The sequence below is a fragment of the Vipera ursinii genome (assembly GCF_947247035.1).
Source record: "Vipera ursinii genome assembly, chromosome: 1".
NCBI classification, from domain to species: Eukaryota; Metazoa; Chordata; class Lepidosauria; order Squamata; family Viperidae; genus Vipera; species Vipera ursinii.
In genome coordinates, this window is record NC_139512.1 from 248,589,189 (window position 1) to 248,613,191 (window position 24,003).

Consider the following 24,003-nt stretch of genomic DNA (forward strand, 5'->3'; position numbering starts at 1 on the left):
GTAATTTATGAAAAAAATGCTTAAGATTACCACTTCAGATAGACATACAAAATCTGCAAGAATCCAGATAACCACTAAAATAGTAGGCATGAGACAGTTCCTGGCTGAGGGAGGTGACCCCCAGCCCCTCCAGGCCATACGGGACGATGTGGTCAAACCAAGTTAAGTCAGTGAAGTAGTTCAGGGGCAATCCGTGTGAGGTGATGTGTCTCCCACAATGCACACTGATGGCACCAAGCCAGATACCGGTGCGGGGTGGCCGGAGGGCACGGGTGGTGGGCCAGCTGAGGCAGCAGCAGACGTTGCAGGCCAGACACTCCAGGGTGCCCATGTAGGTGCACAGGGCGAGGCGGCAGCGGCGCAGGTCCAGAATCGGGTAGGCCACCAGCTGGCCTGGCCCATGGAAGGTGAGCCACCCATGCCCCATGCGTGTCACCTCCGTGTCTAGTGCCTGCAGCTGCCCCACTAGTGCCGCCTCTGCCTGCCCCGTGTAGAGCGAGCCCACGGCTCCCACAGCACCATGGCATTGCCGCTCCCGTCTCCTCCAGGTATCTTCAGGACTACTGTTAAAAAGAGGTGGAGAGGGAAATCGTGTCTGCCAGGCCTCGCCTCCCCATTGGGCTAAGGGTCTCGCAGAGGGCAGGGTGGACTTGACAAATGCGAGTTATTTGAGGATGGGGTTTCTTTGCCACTGTGTTTTCTCCTTCTGACTTGTGGTAAGCCTGGCTGACACGAGGTGAGCATGAGGCAGGGATGCACATGTTTTCCATGCTTCGGTGCCAGGCTGTCCATGCTGCAGCGTGGAATGGAGAGCCTGGCTGACATGGGTGAGCACAAGGCAGGAGTGCACATGGACACTGCTTTTTCAGCAGGGCAGAATTAAGTGCTGCTCCTCACCTCTCACTCCTGGTCCTCTCTTACTTACAGCTAGGAGATGGTGTAGTTGGGCAGCAGGGAGGGGTGCAAAGATCCTGCCAACTCGCCTTCATTGCAGATAACTTGCATGTGCAACATTTGCTGGCTGGGTCTTTTGGCGCGCTCAGCAGCAATTCCTATTGGTTTTCAAAAGCCAATAGAGGGAGTAGCACAGCTTGTGCAAAAGTTGAAAAAAATCCATAAAAAAAAGGTGCCGGAACTCCATTCTGAGCATTCTATGAGAAAAAAAGCCCTAGTTCTAACCGTCAGGAAATTTCTCCTTCGTTCTAGGTTGCTTCTCTCCTTGATTAGTTTCCATCCGTTGCTTCTTGTCCTGTCTTCAGGTGTTTTGGAGAATAGCTTGACTCCTTCTTCTTTGTGGCAGCCCCTGAGATATTGGAACACTGCTATCATGTCCTCCCTCGTCCTTCTTTACAAAATTTTATGGCTCTTCATTGCTTTGGATTTGATTTCAAAATGGTGCTTTGGAAGAGAAAAGAATACAAATGTGAACTTTTTTAGTTCTTTTCCCAGAATTGCATGGTATCTGAAAAAGGCAGTTTAGGATCTCTTGAAGACTCTTTAAAGCAGAGGTTCTGCATTTGGGCTCTTTGTTCACCTGCAATCATTTTACCTTTAACATGTCTGCAAAAACTTACTTGGAATAATTTGAGTTCTTTGCTTAAGAAGGCCTCTTAAAAATAATGCAGCATTGACCACTTGGAATCCAGTCTTTTGGTAGAAGTCAACTTTAAAGATTTGCTATTCGTTTACTTATTTTGTTAGGAGACCAGCGATTTCACACATTGGAGTTTCTCAAGGATTCTTAAAAGGAAACTTCCTATACAAAGAAATTTCTTTTTTACCTTCCATATTGCCATCACTACTTACCTCTGGTTTGCAGATAAAGTTGATTTGAGACTGAGTTTCTGTACAGGAGCTTCAGCAATGGAGATAGATGCAAACAATTATTTCAAACCTTTCTACTTTTAAGTGACAGCAGTTGTCCCAGATCTCACAAGAAGCTTTCCACTGCTACCAGTGAGCACTTTTTAAAAAGACAAACTCAGGAAATACCAGGAACTTGAAAACCATATATTCTGCCACTGAGATGTGGTCCCAAAGGATACTTAATAGCTTTTAGAAAAATACTTGTTTGAAAAACGTGAAACACTTGGAACAAGAAGAGTGAAACGTTTCAATAGGAAGACACTTTCCTATACAAACATCTTCTCTTGAATCAAATAGAAGAGTATCCACATTTGGATTCCTACATAATGATTTCAGTAAAAAATTTTAACATCCTTGAAAAGACAACAATGAACATTTGTCAGACCCTGACCCTGGGAGCAGTATTACACAAATTAGCCCCTAATGATATAGATCTGCTGTCAAATAAAATTACATGAAAAAAAATCACCAACCCTTCTCCAACTGTTATTGGCATCTGAAACATGCTCGGAACAGAAGAGATTAACACTTATGGTAAGGAAGAGGTTACTACGCGTAGTGTGAAAGATTTTCCCTAGGTTAATGCTACCTATGTGTTAAAACATGCTTATTTCTGCTTAATGCACAAGTACTTTAAAAATCAAAATAAACTTTCAGGAATAGTTTATAATTTGCTAATAAGTGATAAAGCAAAACCAGTATAAGCTTCACTGAACGAGAATGAAAACAATGGCCCATGACACACACTCTCTCTCCCTCCCTCCCTCCCTCCCTCTCTCTATATATACTGCTCAAAAAAATAAAGGGAACACAAGATAAGACATCCTACTATTAAATACAGTACATTGTGTTAAGTGTTCCATATATATATATATATATATATATATATATATATATATATATATATATATATATATATATATATATATATATATATATATATATATATGTTTCAAATGTTAACTCTTTAGATTACCTTGCTAGGCCCCAAACATGGGGCAAATCTTTATTTCCTGTTTTCAGCCTATCTTGAAGGCTATCGAACAGGCAGTAGTCACACCGGACAATTCATATATTTGTGTAAATTACTAACAAAGAATTAAAGGGAAACTGAGATGCATCTCAGTTTCCCTTTAATTCTTTGTTAGTAATTTACACACACACACACACACACACACACACACACACACACACACACACACACACACACATATATATATATATATATATATATATATATATATATATATATATATATTACTTTTGCACTTTGATTTCCATTCTGAATTTATCTGTGCTTTCTTCTAGACGTGGGGTTCAACCTTTTGTGTTTTATTCTAAATAATTGGATAGCATTATGTAACCTCAATAGGTATCCGCTTGCCTTTCTTCATTCTCCTTTGCCCTTTTCTTATCACTGCCTTAATGTATGCCCTAAGCTTGTTCCAGAGGCATCAGATTCTGGAGTAGCTTTGATGGCCTTATTATAATGGTAGAAGGAGATGGTGAATTGATTCTAATGTCTGGAGCTCTACTTTAAAATTAAACTGAGCATATTTGAAAATATTACTATAGTTTATGAGAGTATAAAGCATTACTACAAGGGGAAAATGAATCAGTCATTGTGGTTGTTAGTTGCGAAGTCGTGTCTGACTTCATACCCTCATAGAAATTTGTACTTGACGTAAAACACTATTATATTGTGTAATAAAATACCATTATATTTCTTTAAAAATACAATGTATATATCTACATAAAATTGTAGTCCTTCAGTGATTTTAAAATTTAGTGGGTTTAATTGCAGATAAATAAAAGGACAGAATTTTAAAATTACATGGGGATTTCTTAAAATATGATCTCTTGTTTCTAAGTGTATTTCATAAGACAGTTCTAGAGGAGAACTACTAGTATGCCATGCAAGTTGCAAAAATAAATTTGAGCTTCCTTCAATTACCAAGAGCAGAGAAGATTGTAATTCTCCACATGTAATCAGATAAATGGTTCATTAAGAGAACTCATCAACTTAGGGAACAGAAGAATCAAGTTACCACGAACTATTTGGAACTTCACCAAAACCAAGATTCTTAGAAAATATATTTGTTAGGCAATATGATCTCTATGGAGAATCTGTCATGTACAGAGATAATTTCCTCTTTGGAGTAATTTTTTTTCTTTATAGAGTAAGTAACAAAGATATCTAAGCAGTAAATTTCTTAGACATCTTTCTCAAAATAATCCAGAAATCCAAAAATTATACTCAGTCATGTAAAATCAGATTTGTATAAACTCACTTTGCTGCCAGTCATCTTTTCAGATTTATAAAATCCAAAACGGTTAACTAAATCTGAAGATCAATTTACATTATCTTCACCAAGACCTAGTAGAATATCACAAGTAAAACACGTAAAATAATGTAGTAATGTATAATAATCAGGCAGAAATACTCATTATATTAAACAGAGATAAATTAAAACTAATGAAGTAAGTTGAGCATTGATTAGTCCACTCTGGTATTTTGCAACACTGATATTTCGATTTGAGTTTGTTGGAGAAGCATCTCTTGTTTTCATTAAAAAAATTATACCCATGCACATTTTATAAATTGCACTTATATGAATCTCCTTCAAGAAAACCCAAGAGGCAGCCTAGATCAGTGATCCTTAAAAACATAATTTAACACCCCCTCTCCCCTTTGGTAAAACTGTCAAAATGTTTCTGTAGCTTATTTTTTTTAGTTCATCTGGAATTAATCATTCTATCACTGCTCTTAGTTTGTTATTTTTGTAGCATTGCCTGAGCTGCTCATATAATCTTTTTTTAATTGAAAATATTACCCAAAAACAAAATATAGATCAATTCACAATGAAGGCCAACAAGTACAATAATGGAATGCTTCAGATTCAGTTCCATACAGTTACTTTGGAATGCATAGGGACCTAAATGTAGCAGCTGTTTGCAATTCCTCCAACCAGTTGCATGTGCCCCAAAAGATGCAGTGCTTTAAAGAGTTGCAGATAGATGTTATAATCGTATCCCTCTGTGCTCCAAAGCACCTTTTTTGGAATTAAATCTGATGCATTAACAAGCAATTGCCATTTGAGAATCAGGAGTGGCAAGCAAACGGGCAATGACCATCTAAATATTCAAAAGTATATAAATAGGCATTTTTTTTCTTTTATGCACAAATGTAATTCTTCCTAAAGATCTCCTTTATATTCAAAATATTTGATTTATTCAATTAACAGAGATTAAATTGTAACATTTTGCAATTCTCCCTTCGATGGGGAGGACTGGAATGGGAAAGGACAGGAACAGAGAAAAGGTAGTGATTTTTGTTTACAAGTAGTTGTCAGGTCATGACTATTCACCCAACAACCAGTCAAAGTAACAATGTGCTGAATGAATGGTACTTATGACTGGCCCTCAGTGACTCTGTGGTCATGTGATTGCAATCTGGGTGTTTGGCACCTGGCTTGCGATTATATTGCATTGAGCAAGGGTCACATGATTGTGGTTTCTGATGTCCTCTGCTGGTTTCCATAAGCAAAGGCAGTGGGGAAGCCAGCAGGAAATTGGAAATTGTGAACATTTGAGGTCCTCATTTAATAATCTGCATGGTCCTTGAGTTATGATGGCACCTGGGACTGCCAGCATTCCTGTTTCAGAAGCTTTTGTAAATCAGTATAGGCCTTGACATGCTTGACTGCAGGAGCATGAATGTCATCTTAATCTTTCTGCAATAAGAACCTATCTTGGATAGTGACCCTTTTTGTAAAGGAAAAAAACCCTTCTATTTGGAGAAAAGCAAATCTGATAAAATCCAATTTCTTTAGAGATGCATGAACTAAAGACAGATAGTTTGTGAGAATGAACCTTGGTAACAATCCTGCAGAATAATTAATTGTTTGAGCCACTTAAATATTGCATCTAAGTACTGTGGAACACTCTTCAAAAGTGAAGATTAAGATAAATGCTAATAATGCTTTTTGATAAGTTCATAATTTTCATTACGTTGCCTCACACCTTTATTGCATGGTGGCTGTGAACGAAATACTATACTATAGTATTACTATACAAAGTGTAGTATAGTACTAATTATACTATAGTGTAATTGTATTAGTGCTCTGATAAGTACACAGCTAAACTAGTATACTTAAAATTTGAATTAGGTGCAAGAAGTATAAAAGAACAGTTGTTGGGAATTGGGCAGCATGCAAATTGGCTCTCAAGAAAGACATGGTAAGGCAAAGTATTTTTTTTATTGAAAAGTTTTAAAATACAATTTTCCTTTAAAAATCCCCCTTCCCCCTCCCTCCTCCCCCCCTACCTCCCCCCCTCCCCCCTCCCCCCCGACTTCCCAGAGCTAAATACAAGGTATATATATAAAAAGCAATCATAAACAATCATATACTAACAACTATAAACTCTAAAATCCATCACTCTCTAGCTTATATAGGATAAACAAGCCTTAGTAATATTGAATATGTATAAAAAGAAACTAAAATAAGAAAAGAAAGAAAAAAAAACGAAAGACTTATTCAAATGCTACATAAAACTTCTTAACCCTATACTTGTTCTGGATAAACTCAATCCATTTTCTCCATTCCATAATATAGCGTTCTTGCGAATGGTCTTTCAAATAGGCCGAAATCTTCGCCATCTCTGCCAGGTCGGAAACCTTTAAAGTCCACTCTTCTATAGTCGGCAGTTCCTCTTTCTTCCAATATTGGCCTATCAAAAGTCTTGCTGCCGTAATTAAGTTCAACATCAATTTGGTGTCCACAACTGTAGCGTCTGCAATTATTCCCAACAAAAAAAATTGCGGACAAAACTTTATCCTGTTTAAAAATCTTCTGCATATTCCACCAAACTTTTATCCAAAAGGCCTTAACCTTCTTACATGTCCACCATATGTGAAAATATGTTGCATCTTCATCACCGCACCTCCAACATTTAGGCTGATAATTCGGATACATACTTGCAAGCTTTTTAGGATCTAAATGCCATCTATAAAACATTTTATAAAAGTTCTCTCTTAGGTTTTGAGCTTGAGTAAATTTTACGTTCCTCACCCAAATCTTTTCCCACGTGTCCATTGTGATAACTTCCTGAATGTTTTGGGCCCATTTTATCATACAATCCTTAACAAGCTCTGTTTCTGAGTCCATCTCTATCAATGCAAGATATATCCGTTTGATATGTGCAGGTCCCTGATTTCTAATTTGCTTTATCAAATTTCCATCAGTGATTGTAAATCCATTTTTCTGGTCTTCTTTCCACCTGGCCCGTAACTGAATATATTGAAACCAATTTTGAACAACCTTCTCTTCTCGCAAGAGGCTATATGATTTCAGACACCAAACATTTCTTTCCAAGCTAAGGATCTCCTTGTACGTAGTCACATCGTGTTTGAAGCCAGCATGTATATTTTCTATTGCGTGTTTTGGAATTGCCCACAATGGTATCTTGCAACTTAACTTATGTCTATACTTCTTCCAAACTCTCAGCAATGCCTGTCTTAAAATATGCACCCTAAACACGTTGTCTACCTTATCATACAACAAATACGCATGCCAGCCAAACAACAAATCATGGCCCTCAAGATTTAATAACCTCCCTTGCGTCAAATTAATCCAATCACTTATTCCTACTAATGCAGCAGCTTCATAATATAATTTAAAATTAGGCAATTTAAGGCCACCTCTCTCACGAGTATCCTGCATAATCTTAAGTTTAACTCGTGGCTTTTTCCCTGCCCACACAAATTTATTGATACCTCGCTGCCATTCCTCCAGATTAGAATCTTTCTTAAGAATCGGTATCATTTGAAATAAAAATAAAAATTTAGGCAGGACATTCATTTTTACTGCTGCAATCCGTCCCAACAAAGACAATTGCAACTTTTCCCAGCTCTCCAGTTCTTTTTGAATTTTCCCCCACAGTTTTTCATAATTATTTTTATATAGCTTTCTATTAGAGGGCGACAAAATCACCCCCAAATATTTAACCCTTTTAACAATCTCAAATCCAGTTAATCCTTCTAAGAGAGCCTTTTGTGAAACTGTCATATTTCTAGCCAAAATTTTGGTTTTCTGTGTATTAACTTTAAATCCAGAAACCTTCCCATATTGTGTTATTATCTCCATCAGGTCCACAACAGAGTTCTCTGGCTGGGTCACTGTAACAACCAGATCATCTGCGAATGCTCTCAATCTATAGTCCTGATCTCCAATTTGTATCCCCTTAATTTTTTCCGAATTCCGAATTTTAACCAATAATATCTCTAATGTTAACACAAATAACAAGGGCGATAACGGACACCCTTGCCTTGTGCCCTTCTCAATATTACATGCTTCTGTCAAGCTATCATTAACTATAATTCGGGCAGTTTGTTTTTGATATAATGCCCTAATCGGTTGTAAAAAATTTTCCCCAAAATCCATTTTATCTAAAACTTTCAACAAGAATTTCCAATTCAATTGATCAAAAGCTTTTTCAGCATCTAAAAAAATTAGCACCGCAGCGATCTGGTTGTTCCTTTCCAAAAACTCTAACACATCAACTATATGCCTCACATTACTTTTCATTTGCCTACCACTAATAAACCCCGTTTGATCCCCATGAATCACCTGTTGCAGAACCCTCATCAGTCTATTAGCCAAAACCTTAGCAAATATCTTGTAATCTGTATTTAAAAGCGATATCGGTCTATAGTTTTTAACTTGAGTAGCATCTTGGTCTTCCTTCGGAATCAAAGAAATAAAAGCTGTTCTCCAAGACGGTGGCACCTTTCCCCCCCTCTGGATTGTCTGGAACAGTTCCTTTAACGGTTTTATCATCTCTAATTGTAAATTTTTGTAATAGGCCGCAGTCAAGCCATCCGTACCTGGTGCTTTGTCCACCTTCAATTTTTAATTGCTGTAAAAATTTCTTCTTCTGTAATCAGTTGATTAATCCCCTCTTTTTGTACTTGCGTAAGAACCGGGATGCTAGCATTCTCCAAATATATATCAATATCTTTTTCATTAATTTCCTCTTTAGCATATAATTTCGAATAAAAATCCACAAAAGCATCCTTAATAAGATTCTGTTGAAACACAACCCTTCCTTTATACTCAATCTTATCTATATTAGAAGGAAAATGGAGCTGGAGGAGATCAAGTTATAACTTCTTTGGATGACCCTAGAGAGCAAAGGGTAACGCGTGCTGCTTTAAAACGAGCAAAGAAAATAAAAGAACAAGACCAGCAAAAGTCCTCAGAATCTTCACAACGTACTCATAGCCAAGCAGTGGGAGGAGCACGGCCTAAAGAAGATAGTCCTATCAAAGCTGTGGTCCAAGAGCTTTGGGAGGATATGCATGGCAACTAAATTCCTAACCTGGAACGTTAATGGACTAAATTCACCACAGAAGAGGAAGAAAGTTTTTCAATATTTAAAACAATTTAAGACAGATGTTATATGTTTGCAAGAAACGCATATTAGAGTTTTGGATCAAAAGTATTTATCGAACTCGAAGTTGGGTACGCAATTTGTTGCTTCTGCAGAAAACAAGAAAAATGGAGTGGTTGTTTATGTTAAAAGTGCCTTAACAGCAGACTTAATTGAAGCAGACAAGCATGGAAGATATGTTATGATTGAGCTGCTGTTAGAAGGTAAAAAGACGCTTTTAGTTGGATTATATGCACCTAATCAACAACAAGATGACTTTTTTAGTTTACTTCACACAAAGCTTACCCAGTTGGATTATAAATCTTTTATTTTTATGGGGGACTGGAATGGTGTTTTGGATGTACAGTTGGACAAGGCTGGAGTTTTCAAGCGCACTCCAAGTCATGCTAGATTGCCTAAATCTTTTTTTGAAATGAAGGATGACCTGGAATTGCGAGATATTTGGCGTGAGAGACATTTGCAGGAGAAGGATTATACTTTTTATTCTGATAGACATCAATCTTTTTCGAGGATTGATTTTATTTTGTTGACTAATGATTTTTTTTGAGGACCAAAAAGGTGAAGATTTGTGCAAGAACTATCTCTGATCACAGTCCAGTTTGGTTAGAGATTGATAAGGAGATAAGAGACAGGCGCTCGTGGCGCGTAAATGAGAATTTGTTTAGAAATCAGAGAAATGTGGAAGAATGCAAACAGCGGATGAAGGATTTTTTTGAGATTAACATGCATAAGGGTACCTCTATGGATATGGTTTGGGATGCTAGCAAGGCCTATATGAGAGAGGTGTTGATATATATGAATAATAAACATAGACGTGCAGTGGAAACTAGAAGGAAAGAACTGGAGAATGAAATAAAGGAAAAAGAAAAGGCTTTGATTTTGAACCCAGAGGATGTGAAGACCAAGGAGGCTATTAGATTGCTAAGAGGACAATTTGATAAATTAATGGCTGATCAAGTGGCGACCAATCTGCGGTTTGCTAGGCATAATACTTTTTGCAACGCTAATAAACCAGGCAGATGGTTAGCTTATAGATTGAGGAAAGACATGGTAAGGCAAAGTATTATATAGGCAGTACAAAATTAGCACATAAAGCAAACAAGCTCAACAAAACCTGGAATTGGTTAAGAGCTGGGAAGTTGAAGAAAGAGACGGGGATAGTTATGGCTGCACAAGACCAAGCCTTAAAAACAAATGTATACAAAGCCAGAATTGAGAAGACAGCAACAGACAGCAAATGCCATATCTGCAAACAAGCTGAAGAACCAGTGGACTACCTGGTTAACTGCTGCAAGAAAATTGCACAGGCTGACTGCAAAAAAAAAATGGCATGACAAAGTAGCAACAATGGTGTATTGGAAGATCTGGATAACATTTGTCTGCAAGCAAGGAACTGGTGGGACCACAAAATAGACAGAAATAGATAGAAAATGAGGAAGCTAGTGTTCTGGGACCTTAGAATTCAGACAGACACAACTACCACACAACACCCCAGACGTAACAACTGCTGATAAGAAAAAAAAAATGGATAATGGAAGTGGTAGTACTTGACAACGGAATAGAAGAGAAAGAATTGGAGAAAATCACAAAATATCAAGGTCTGCAAATGAAATGAGTGCAGCAGAAGAAAGCAAAGATAGCACCACTAATAATAGGTTCCTTGGGTGCAATCCCAAAACATCTGGAATACCACTTGAACATCAGTGGCATTGAAAAAAGCACAATCAATTGCAAAAGGCAGTGTTACTTGTCACAACATATCCTGCTGATGACACCTTTAATACCATCAAACAAGAACATCTGCCTAACCCAGGTCCTTGGGAAAGACTCAATATGTAGGATAAGAATGCCAAATCCAGTCTAAACATTTGCAACTGACCAAAACAATAAATTGGGCTTAAAACATTCCAAGTATGAAAGACCAATTTTGAATAATCTGAGCTTAGAACAAAATAAAATAACATGAGGTTTTTGTGCTACACATTGTTTTGAATAATCCAATTCCTTACAACTAGAAATTTGGAACAAAATATTTATTTTCCGATTACTATCAAAATAATGTCAAAGGATATGCAGTAACACAGGGAAGAATTAGGAATCTTCTGTTAAATGTCAGAAAAATTTATGCTATCTACTGTGCTATGTACTTTAATATAAAGTACTTTACTTTAATATAAAATTGGCTGCTTGCTAATAGGACAAAAGTCTGAACTACTGCATCAGTGCCCCCTCAAAAAAAAATCACGAAAGCGAAATAACCAATTTTTACTATTAAAATTTTTACTACTACTGAAGGGTTACTTTTTTCTAGCAGTAAATTATTTCCTTCTAACAATATTTGTTGTACAAGTATTCCAGGCAGTGTATATAGAATTCCACATATCTTATGTTTTAGAAAAAAATGTTTACATATTGCAAAAACTGCATTGCAATTTATTCTGTGAACATTTTGTATTTATTGCAGGATTTAATTAATCACTTTGGATATTTCTTTTTTTAGTGTTTTTACAATAGCTTTAATGTTTTGCAAAAATAACCTTTTGATGCAATGTGTTCTGAAAGAAACCCTTTAAATGTTTAACAAGATATAATTGATTATTTTAATGCTCTGTATACCAGCTTGATTATTTTTGTAGTACATATACTCTGACTACTGAAATTCTTGAAAAATCCTGAAGTTCCAGTGACTCTGCAAACACACAATGTTCTTAAGTGCTGAACTTTATTTCCATGTCATACATATTTCACATAGAAAATTGTGAGATGACAGATTTGTCACAAGGGTTTGTCTTCAGTACAAAATCTTGTGATATATCCTAGCAATATTTTTATTATTAGGGTAGGAAATGGATTAGATGTACCAAATGGCTGTGAGTGAAATCCACTGGCCATGTCCACATCACTGAAATCGTCTTGTGATGTTATCAGCTTATCTCTTTTGGAGCAGTAATTACTTTTGTGGCTTCTTCAGTTGCACAGGTAGTTCCTTTATATCTATACAAATTATATCTTTGGATCTCGAGAAGACTTCCTGACAAGTAATGGAAAAATAAGTTCTTGCCAATTAAAATGTCTATTCCTGACAAATATCAATCTGTCTGGAAGAAACGGTGACATATATATTAATAGAAAACCCGATCTACTTTTACAAGCCTACAAAACTAATGTTTAAAAATGCAACTGGTTTATCAGGTCAAAAAGGCCACTGAGGCTAACTCTGTCGTCAGAATCAATACAGCAGTCATTTTCAATTTTCTGGTGTTGAAGCTGGATGCTGATTGCACTAAGGCAAACATACTTTCCTATTCCCCGAGTGAAAATGCTAGAAAAGGAAAGTCCATATGGCATATTATTTCAAGCCCAAGTCATTAAAAATATCAGAGATCTCAGCGTTGACCTGTGCTGAGTTGCTAGCTGGTAAGATGTTCAGAAAAATGTCATACTGTTGGTCAATTCCGAGGTAACTGTCACTCATAAGATACAACGTGTAGATATATCTGGAAGAGAGAAAGGACATTGGTTTTCATTTCCAAATCTTCTTTCAAAATAATAATTTAAAAACCCAAGCTACATCATCTTACCTTCCAGGAATTTCTGGGGTATAAAAAGCAACTGAGACCACATTCTGATTTCTGACATAGACAACTCTTTTCAGAGCCACCAGCTCTTTTTTGTCCACTTCTCCTAGGATCACAAACCATCCCTCATCCTTGACTTTAGAGAATCGAGGTGCGATTGCTTTGGTGTCTTGCTTGCCCTGAAAGAAAATATAATTTAAGACTTCTCACTTATATAAATGTATTCTCCGTATCAAAATATAAAATACAGAAACGGCCGTTCCTTCAGGAACACTGGCTACCTTTGATACGAGAATAAACAAATGACACTGAGACTAGAAAACTACCGTTACTTCAGTAATTAAAGACAGAATTCAAGAAATATTAAATGTAATGTCAATTTTTGAAAAAGCTAATTATTTTTACTCATAAAAATGATGTTACCTTTGGCATATATTTCATAGTATGTCAGAAAAATAATTTGTATGCATAATTAGATTTATTGTTATTAAATAAATATGTGATATGCTTAGTTGTTTCGTGTCAATTTATTATATTAATTTTTATGGATTTATTTTTTTCCTTTTGTTTGTTTTGGTATTCTAATAACTAATTAATTTGTTGAGTGTGTATGTATTACTGTCTTAATTTGCTTTGGTATACTGTTTTCTCTGTTTCTTTTTAAACACTTTAATAAAATTATTTTTAAAAATACAAAAAGTGACCCACATACTGATTTATTCACATGGTATAAATTTTTGACACTAGTTTTTCAAAACAGTATGAAAGAATGGGAGCAGATGGAGTAAAATAGGACCCAATTATCCAGCCATCACCATTTGCACAACTGATAAATACTAAAGTTAATAGAAAAAACACAAGCCATATAAGAGCAAAATATTAATCATATAAGACTGATTTACAAAAAGTCTGTTATAGTGACTCTAAAATATACAGTACATAAAAAATAACTTAAAAATGGGTATTAAGCGATAGCCTAGGACAGTGATGGCAAACCTTTTAGAGATTGAGTGCCCAAACTGCAACCCAAAACCCACTTATGTATCATTGGGTGCCGGGTGGGCATGGCCCATTGGGTGGGCGAGGCCCATAGGGTGGGTGTGGCTGCGATGGTAATGGCAGACTGGGTGGGACTATTTATTTTTATTTTATTTTATTTTATTAAACTTATTTTTTTATATATTTTTAATTTTAATTCCATTTATATACCGCCTTTCTCCCGTAGGACTCAGGGCGGTTCACAAGGTTTTTTAAAACAATGCAACAAGTTACAAAAATTAAAAACAACTAAAAAGTTTAATCAAGCAATTCCAACTTTGCAATATCTTTTTTTCCCGTGAGAAATTGAAATTGATTGATTGAACTTTTTTTTTTTGCATACTGCAGCAGAGGCCTAAATTGAAAAGGTTTTATAAAACCCAGCTGAAGGCCTAGGACTGGGGCGATGGCACGCATGCCCACAGAGAGGGCTCTGCATGCCACCTGTGGCTTAGGATACCTTACCTTGGTGAAACCAATACGCAATTTATGCAAGTTAATCTGGAGAACATATTCTTGATCTGCATGCAATTTCATCCATTTTTTATCATCCCGAATGTTCATTGGCAACATTGGTACAATCATTTCCTTCTGTTTATAAACTGTATCATCCCAACAACCTTTAATAATCATACTAATGTCTATAACTGGCAAGTGGGACAAGTAATGCCAAGCCTGTGAAAAGAACAAAAAGCAAGAAAATAAATGTTTCCAGTTATTCCAGCCTTATTAAAATACCATATTAAATTGAGCCTACACAGGCTTCCCCACCCCAAAGTTCTAGCTTGATAGATCATGAAAGTTACATAGAAAGAAGCACCGACAATAGAATGTAGATCATTTAGAAAGGTTTCCTTGGGAGAATCACATATAAGTAAGATTTTCTTATACAAAGGTCAGTAGTACTTTAACAGAACAACACAAATGATTACAATCAATATTCTGTGCCTTGGCTACTTCTATCCAAATAAGCATGAAACTACTCAAGAGTACAAGATATGATTTACTAAGATTACTTTACAGCATTTTTTTTACAAATTATCTTAAGGTAAGTATGTTATCAATTGAATTCTATTTATAATTATATTCTAAATTAATTCTCCCCAACACAATCCATGAATGAAACACTGATTAATGATAAGGCAAATACAGAATTAAGAAGATCACTTGACATAATTATCCCAAATCTAAATTCTTATTTAAAGTTATCCATAATTCCAAGTTTCTGGACTTTTTTTTTTTTAAAAAAATGAATCTTTAAATGTTCTTAAAAATGATTTCATGGGCTATATTTTGTTATACTCTTCCAGATTATATGTGCCAACAGTTGTGTATGTGCTTGATCAGATGGAGCTATGCTGCAAACTGAATAAAGGCTAAGAACCAGGGCAGGTAGTCTTCAAGTTATGACCACTCATTCAGTGACTGCTGCTGCTGAATAAGGGGGACTTGCGATCGGTCTGTGAAATTCTAGCGGTCGCAGTGTCCTTGCGGTCACAATCCAGATGCTCAGATACAAGGGCTCGTGATTTCAATATCACAATGAGTCACGGTCATGTGATCATTTGCAACCTTCCTTATGGGCAATTCATAAATAAGTCAATGGGGAAGATGGCAGGGAAGGTTACAAACACATTGGCTGTGTCTGATGATTCAACTTCTATATTTCTAGATTCCATAAAGGATTCAAGTATCTCTGCATCATGTATAACAAAACAGACTGTTTTAAAGCAGACCGTTTAAAAAAAAGGGTGTTTTTTTAGCTGCTCCACTTTCTTTAACTTTGATTTGGTTTTCAGAGAATACAATGAGTCGAAGAATGCTAGGGGAATATTCTGTCAGAGTCTCTCTCACTGTTTTCGCTATCAACAGAAAAAGGATTAGAGTGCAAAAGATTCCTCCCCCCAACTTCAATCAGTGTAATAACAGTAACAATATATTTTATAAATTATCGTATTTGTTAAGAAATTTGTTGTGCAGAGGTCTCTTTGTGCTACCAAAGACTTGCACAGACAAGGAAGGGTACTGAGAGCAGTAAGAGTCACACAGTAAACACAAGAGTACACTGAGCTGTAAAAGCAAAAAGTAGTTTACTTTTGAGGTGGTGTAAAAACAAAATGCACAGTAAAAAATAAACAGTCCAGGTCATACACAATAGCAACAGTCCAAGGAGTAATCCAAAATACAAAGTCTTCTTACCGGTCCAGAGGTCAATACACAGTTGTTCAGGTTTATCACAGTAGTAAACCAACAGTACAGCAAAACAGAGCAAAAACAGTAATAGTAGAGAGCAGTGAATTCAGAGAGAGAAAGAAGCTACGTTACTAGCTCCCTCTTATGGCCATGAGAACACTTAACACACCCATTGGCCAATTAACATCTTAAAGACATAACATCATGGTTAATATATTTTCAACCCAACATTGTAGGCTAACACCATATGCCTAACAGTATTGATACTCAAGTTACTAGTTATCCTCCAGGCTCCATTTTGAAATTCTGCTACTGAAGTCTTATATGCATTTTCTCATTTAAGAAGGCCTTCTTAAGAAGTCTGCTTATTGTACTTCCACTTCCTGTAGTGAAAGAATCTACCGTATATAGAAGCTTCCCCAAATATCATTCACAAATTTCTTTTCAGCTACCAAGGTGACAGACCCATGTTGTTGAAATTTTTAATAATACTGTTAGGCTGTCATTGGCCCAGAAAAATTGACAAGACTAACAAGATCCTGAATCTCCCAAAATGGCTCAGTGGACTTCAACTGGCCTGGAGGCATTTCTCTTAGTCAGGAATGAAGGCCGGGCTCCTCCCTCCTCCACTTCCCCTTTTTAGTTACCACATGGAGTCCCAGCAAGCTAATGAAGCAATGTAAAAAACCTCCAGCATAATCTCTAACCTAGGAAATGCCTTTTAACTTCAAATATACTCCTAAGCTTTTCTCAGAAAATAAAATGAAGGATGACTATTGGCCCAAAGCTTTGTAAGAAAGTGTGACCTCCTGTTCTAAAAAGAACAAACTTAAGTATGAGGGAATGGGAGAATTATTTGGGAAAAGGGCCAGAAGATAAGGTAGCGTTCTGTTAAACTGGTCCTGCGCTCCCATAGTATTTAAAAGGTAAAGGTTCCCCCGCACATGTGTGCTAGTCCTTTCTGACTCTAGGGGCCGGTGCTCATCTCCGTTTCAAAGCTGAAGAGCCAGCGCTTGTCCGAGGACGTCTCCGTGGTCATGTGGCCGGCATGACTAGACGCCAAAGGCGCATGGAACGCTGTTACCTTCCCACCGTAGTGGTCCCTATTTTTCTACTTGCATTTTTACGTGCTTTCAAACTGCTAGGTTGGCAGAAGCTGGGACGAGTAACAGGCGCTCACTCTGTTACGTGGCACTCGGGATTCCAGCAGCTATTTGGGGCCAGCACCTAAATATATTCCAAAACTCAACATTAGCCCAGCATCCCCCAGAAATGCAGACCCTAGGGGTTAGATTGTAGAAAAAGGAGTGAAGCAGAAAGGAGCAGAAAACAAAAACTAAGCTACTTATTGTGGCCATAAAACCTTCAACAAAGGAATTAGCCTGAAAATGGAGAATGTAATCTGGTTCATGACTCGCCATTGCAGGTCTCATTTTATACCTAGTTTTCTTGGATCGGAAAGCTTTGGTGGATACTCTGGTTCTGAAGACAAAAGACACTGGATTTTTCTCTTTCTTTGGACTTTCTATTCTTTGAATCTATTATTTAGCACAAGTAAAAACCTCGTTTACCTAAAACTTTAGCACTGCTTCAGCAGCGAGGACTACTTAAACTCAACACTGCACATCTCTCTATATGAGCTGATTACACCCTTACAACATGCAAATTCTCACTTAGTGTAACACATGCACATATACAAACTTTTCAGCTTGTATGTATGTATGTGTGTGTATATATATATATATATATATATATATATATATATATATATATATATATAGATAGATAGATAGATAGATAGATAGATAGATAGATAGATAGATAGATAGATAGATATAGATATATATATGGCATTCATTTATTGCTTTGTCTGAAGCTTAAATATCAATAAAAAAGTAAAAATGGCCTCTTTCAACAAGGAAATCAGTCTCCAAATTGTAACATAAAAATTAAATAAATATTTTGTTATTGATATCTGAGAGAAAAAAAATCCTTTCTTTCTAATATTCTGTAAACTCCAGTGTTGGGTTTTCCTTGGCTGCTAATGCAATGCAATGAATCAATTAATTCAAGGAACCAGAATCTCAGACAAGTTTGTTTATTATAGAAACCTATAAAGCCATTTTGACAGATTTCTAGTGTATCAAATGCAAACCTTATTCATAGTTTCTACCTCATCTACCCTTTTCAGGACTTCAAAGTGGTGTGTACAGCACTTCCTCCTCCAACTTTTCTTCACGGAGCTTCCAAGGCTAAGGAGAGTCCTGAACCTAGATCTCTCCAGTACCAATCCAACATCTTAACCACTAATTTTTTCCTTGTCTTTCTCCCTCCTGAGTGATGCAGTGGACCATGTCTTTTGGGTAGGAAGCCTGTTTCTTGTTTTGGTAATATATAGATCTGGTCAGGGAATGAAAAGTGGGTACATACTTGTGAATGTATGTAGAACACTCATTCTCAAATCCAGCATCTAGATAGAGCAGGCATGTCAAACTGCCGGCCCACGGGCCGGATGTGTGACGCCGAAACCGCGCTCACCCCATTGCCGGCAATGGGGAAAAATCACGATAAGTCACGCGACGTCGCGAGTTTGACATGCCTGATCTAGAGCATCCATAGCTGGCTGAGGAATTCTGGGAGCTGAAGTCCACAAGTCTTAAAGTTGTCAAGGTTGCAGACCCCTGATCCAGAGGATGCCAGCTCTCTGACATCCATCATACTCCTTGCCTGTACACAATGGCAGGCAACAGAAGGGAGAAGTCCATCCTTTTGGACTCTGTTGCTGGTGGATGTGGCCCTTATCGCAAGAGCTGATTAGATTCCTTTCTAAAGTGATTTGCATTTAATACAGATTTCTATTTAATTGGATTAGTGGTAGGGTTAGAAAGAAGTAGATGAAAAATTAAGCCCAATTAATCTCAACAACGTATTTCTACCATAGGTTCCCTTTTAAAAGTATGTGGCAGGTATACACATGTAGCAGAGTGATGGATTTAAGAGCAAAGTACAATAAAAGGTTTCCTCAGTGCTCATTTTCATTGAGTGCTTTTATGTTGTAGCAGAATGTATTTTTATTTACAGTTACAGGCATCTAGATGTGTGGTGTAAGCGGTTTATGTTATTGACATGTTAAAAAGACACATGAAAGAGATGGACGCGTCCCATACACAAAAGCTATTTTTGAAGAAACTGCTAAGACATTTCAATACCAGCCAAACATATTTATCTGAGGATTAATCTTCATCTATTGAATCAGACGCGAACACTACCATGCATACAATTATTTAATTAGCAGCCAAATCCTCTGCCAGTCAGCCGCTGTTCCGGGCATACTGATGGGGAAGTAGATGCAAATCTCACAGTAGTACTGCTTTTTCTCATTACTACTGCAATTAGCACTTAAATTGATGCTTTAAACATACTAATTTCTGGAATAATTCAGGATTTGTATGTTACCTGAGATCGTCTCACAGCAGAGACGACACCAGATTGCTACGCAAATTGAAGCACTTTTGAGCCAAATAACCATCATCGTATCAGATGGAGACAATTTGCATTTGGTTTTAAAGATAACAGAACGGCAATTTATGCAAATAAATTAAGTTAGTTTACTTCTGAGTTTTCCCTGAACTAATTATAACAATGTTCTAATTTTTCAACACATCTATAACTTGGACTGAAGTCAACATATATTACATTTAAAATCTGTGATAATAATGCTTTTGTTTTTATTTAAATATGTCTCACTATTATGATCAATATGCGTGGTGTTATATATGCATAAATGCCACCTAGTTTTATTTTCTCAGAATTTAAAGGGAGAATATTAGTTTGATTTCCTAAAGAAATTCTATAGCAAGATTACTAATATCACCTTACTTTCCAGGAATTTCTGCTGTACAAAAAGCAACCAAGGCATGCAAAATATAATTTACACAGTGTATAGATAGGTATCTGAGGAGTCATACATGTCTACTGACAATTGTGGACTAAGTGGATAGCAGAATACACTAGCCACTCTGTAGTGTATCTTTGTGGTTTTAAAATGCCAGGGAACTCAAGATCTATTATAAGCAAAGATTCTTTACTGATGAACAGAAATATTGTATCATATTTCTAATCCTTTTTAAATGATGAACTATATATTAGGAAATGGCAAGAACTGTGAATAAAGCAATAAATTACAGTAGAATATGTTTTGTAAGATGGAGGCCATTTAATTTTTAATACATAAAATGAAATAAAATAAAGCTGGTTAGATAATGGGTCTATAAATAAAAAACCCGCATCTCAGTGAGTATGTTATACTGGATTAGCATGAACAACTCAATGACCTCTTTGACCTTAGAGCAATTGCACAGCATGGATCCCACAAATAGTTAATGGATATCTTTGCAATCCACTTACAAATGAGTGTGTGTGAACTTTTGGCCCAAAGCAATCATGCCTGGCTTTGACCAGTAAGTTTGAGCTCCAGAATGCAGAATTTGGAGGGAGAAAGAATGGTTAGGCAGGAGGAAATTTAGGCTGTAGAACAGACTGAATTGAGCTATTACAAATCTTCTATACAGTTCTAAGAAAGATGATCAGCTACTGCATTTATACCATGCATTTTTATTTCTGTAGTAATATTAAGTGGGATAGACAGACAATTGTTACCTGTGTAATGTGTGCAGAAGTCAAATCAGAATCCACAATGGAAGCAAAAATATCCTCTTTTCCATCACAGGCTGCTATCAGTTCAGGAAGACATTCAACAGGCCCTTGGTAACCATGTTTTCTTTTCCCTTGGCTCCATTTCCTAATAAAATAGAAAACATACGATCATTAAGATTTTCAGTTCAGGGAATATTCCTTCCTTAAAAAAAATCAGATATAAGAATATGAAGTCGCAAAGACATTTTTAAAATAAAAAAAATGTAAAAGCTATTTTAAGTACAGGGTTGTCTTAGTCTTTCACAACCATACTTTTTCAATTTAATAATGTTAAAATGGCAGACTGTTTCTAAAATTGCCATGCTGCCAGCTGCCACTGACAATTGTACCACAGCTCAAGGTTTCAGATTATTAAGCAATTTACCTCTTGTTTTAAACTGCATGGATTAACAGTATCATGCAGATTAATATTATTAGTTTAAGTTACAATTTAAAATTAATGACGGTGATTTCTTTCATAGGCTTATTTTGTTTTTGTATGATTTTACTACACATTTTTAAAAGAAAGAAAAACATATAAAGTAAGAAGAAAAGTAAAAAAATCAGAAAGTAGGGTTAAAGTACAAGAAAAGAAAAAAGTAAATGAAGAATCTTCTTCACAGCAATACAAATTGTACTAAATTTATAAGTACAATTACAAATTTACATCTTTTATGGTTACAAGATGACTCTCTTCTATCTATAATCTGTCATGTCTAATCATCAAAACCATAAGCCACATATACATTTTTTTTATATTTTTCTGCAAAAAATCCATGAGGGGTTGGCTTTTCTGTGATCAAAATTCCATCATTTTCACCAACCATTCTTCCATTGTGGGTAATACATATACCGATTCAGAGAATTATAAAGATTAATATAAAATTGAGATCAGACATCTTTCTTTTTGAGATTGATGTACATATAGTTGGAAAAAAATCATTGAACTTTGTTTTTGTATATGATAACTGCAGCGAGATTATTGTAGGCACAAAAATGGAAAGATTTGGCATTTGATAGGCTTACATACTTATTAGAAGACTAGCAACATTTAATGCTGTATATAATCAACAAATTGTATGGAAATCAAAGTTTGATCCGATGCTGGCTGTTTGCATTAGAATAGAAATAAGTTTGAATAAGTTTGTCTTCCCTTTCTCTTAGAATTAGTTAAGTGCCACTGAATCAAACATGATTCCTGGAAACTTCATGGACATATGCTCTCCATCTCAACCTGCTCTTGATGACAAACCAAAGCTTTTCAAAGGACACTTGAGTGACATGTCCAACTTTGTCTATCTACCTTATCTGTTGTCTTCTTCTACTTCTATTTCCCTTAACCTTGATAAGCATATAATTCTAAATTTGCTTAACTTGACATTTCAAAATAAATGCATGGAGGAGATCCATGAAAGGACATCCACTATGTAAGATGAAGTTTGTTGATATAAATATGAAGGTAGCTCATGAAATGTGAATCGTATCATGGGCTTATCTAGTTCAACATTCTGATTCACATCTGGCAACAAGATATACATTATATGGGAAGCCAATATGCAGGTTGTGAGTACAATAATACATTCGGTCTCATTCTTTAGCCATTCATATTCACAGACATTATTTATCCGTGGCTATTTCAGGTAATATGTAGGTGTCACAACTGCTATCCACTGATAGCTTTATTCTCATTCAGTTTGCTTAATCTCTTTAAAAATGTGTAATTTAGAAGACATTGCTAGATTTGATATATCTTAAGAGTACAAAATTAGTATGGTAAAATGAAGAGGCATTTCCGTTGGTCTCTCTTCATTCTCAAATTATTCAGCTTTATTGGAAAATTCTAGTGTTGTGAAAGGGGTAAGAACCATTAGAAGACAAAATATTCGAAGTATGTGAGTGACTGAGATATGAATAATGTTAATGTTATACCACAAGTTTCAACAACAAGAGAGTAGACAGACAGCAACATTATATTATCCTGCACGATAAAGACCAGCTTTATAAATAATAAACTGTATACCTGAAAAGATGAAGATGGTGATATTCTATGTTAGGTAAAGTAAGCAAAGAGGAGTCATGGATCCATCGTCCCTGAATCAGCATCTGTACCAAATTGGTAATATTTAGTGCTGTCACCAACCAGCCCTCATTTGCTGCAAAATCCAACATTGCCTAAATCAAGAAGAAAACTATAATAATTATACAAATAAATGCAAAATTATTTTAAAATATGTTTTACGACCCTGGATGCATATTTCTCTATTATTATGAATGCTTATATGATGTTGAACATGAGATTAAAATCTTTATGGATGGAAATAAAATATGTCATGTGTAACAGCAAAAAATGTCATATAAAACTAAATAATAACCAGGTAAACAAACAAAGAAATAAATGGAAAAGGCAGCAAGCTTTTATGATGGCTAATTTCCTTTATATGAGAAGCCATTGTTTTGTCACCCTGCCTATCTTGTCACAACATAAGGCCCTTTTTAAAATCCAACCTGAAATGAGCGTAAGCAGGGGCTTTTTTCCTCATAGAACGCTCAGAATGGAATTCCTGCACCTTTTTTGGATGGAACCTTATAGGGTATGCAAGGTGGGTTGTATGACATGTGTGAGTTCCGGCACCTTTTTCTTTTATTAAAAAAAGCACTAAGCATAAGAATGTGTTTACTATCTTGTTATAATTTATTTAAGGAACTTCTGGCTTCACCCATAGCTTACTGTCCCATTTTTAATATTTGACTACCATATTTACTTCGTGAAAGAAAGCCACACATGGAAGCTTTTTTGGCATAGAGTTCTTTATGATTATTTAGAACACACAAAACTTGTATATTTGATGGTAGACCTGCTATCCTTTCCTTCTCCTATGTCAAGTTAGGAAATCAAAATTCTATAACTCATTTCAGGATCTGGAGCTGTAACACTGCAGGGCTTTTCAACCTTTTCAGAGATTGTACCACTTTTAGGATATAGCAATATTTGAGTACCCCCAGTTGCCTAGCAGGTGGGCGTGGCCTGCTCAAGGCCACTCACTGGACACAGTTGACACGAGACAGCTGGGTTGGAACAGAATAAGTTGCACTGGCTAACTCGATGTGGGGACAACTTGGTGCCCCACAAACTCCTCGCCTCCCCAAACTGCTAGCAGCCAAATGCATGCACACACACACA

At 36.2% G+C, this 24,003-nt stretch overlaps 1 protein-coding gene across 1 annotated transcript in view; it reads right to left on the minus strand.

Moving 5' to 3' along the window:
- Nucleotides 1-11,768: 11,768 nt before the first annotated feature.
- ASCC3 (activating signal cointegrator 1 complex subunit 3) overlaps nucleotides 11,769-24,003 on the minus strand; it is a 270,899-nt gene continuing 258,664 nt past the window's right edge. The window contains exons 38-42 of the mRNA XM_083371881.1: nucleotides 22,843-22,994; nucleotides 20,787-20,928; nucleotides 14,400-14,609; nucleotides 12,900-13,075; nucleotides 11,769-12,815 (exon numbers count right to left, since the gene is read on the minus strand). Of these exons, the coding sequence (XP_083228007.1) occupies nucleotides 12,668-12,815; nucleotides 12,900-13,075; nucleotides 14,400-14,609; nucleotides 20,787-20,928; nucleotides 22,843-22,994 (828 nt within the window). The 3' untranslated portion in view covers nucleotides 11,769-12,667. The remainder of the gene's footprint in view (nucleotides 12,816-12,899; nucleotides 13,076-14,399; nucleotides 14,610-20,786; nucleotides 20,929-22,842; nucleotides 22,995-24,003) is intronic.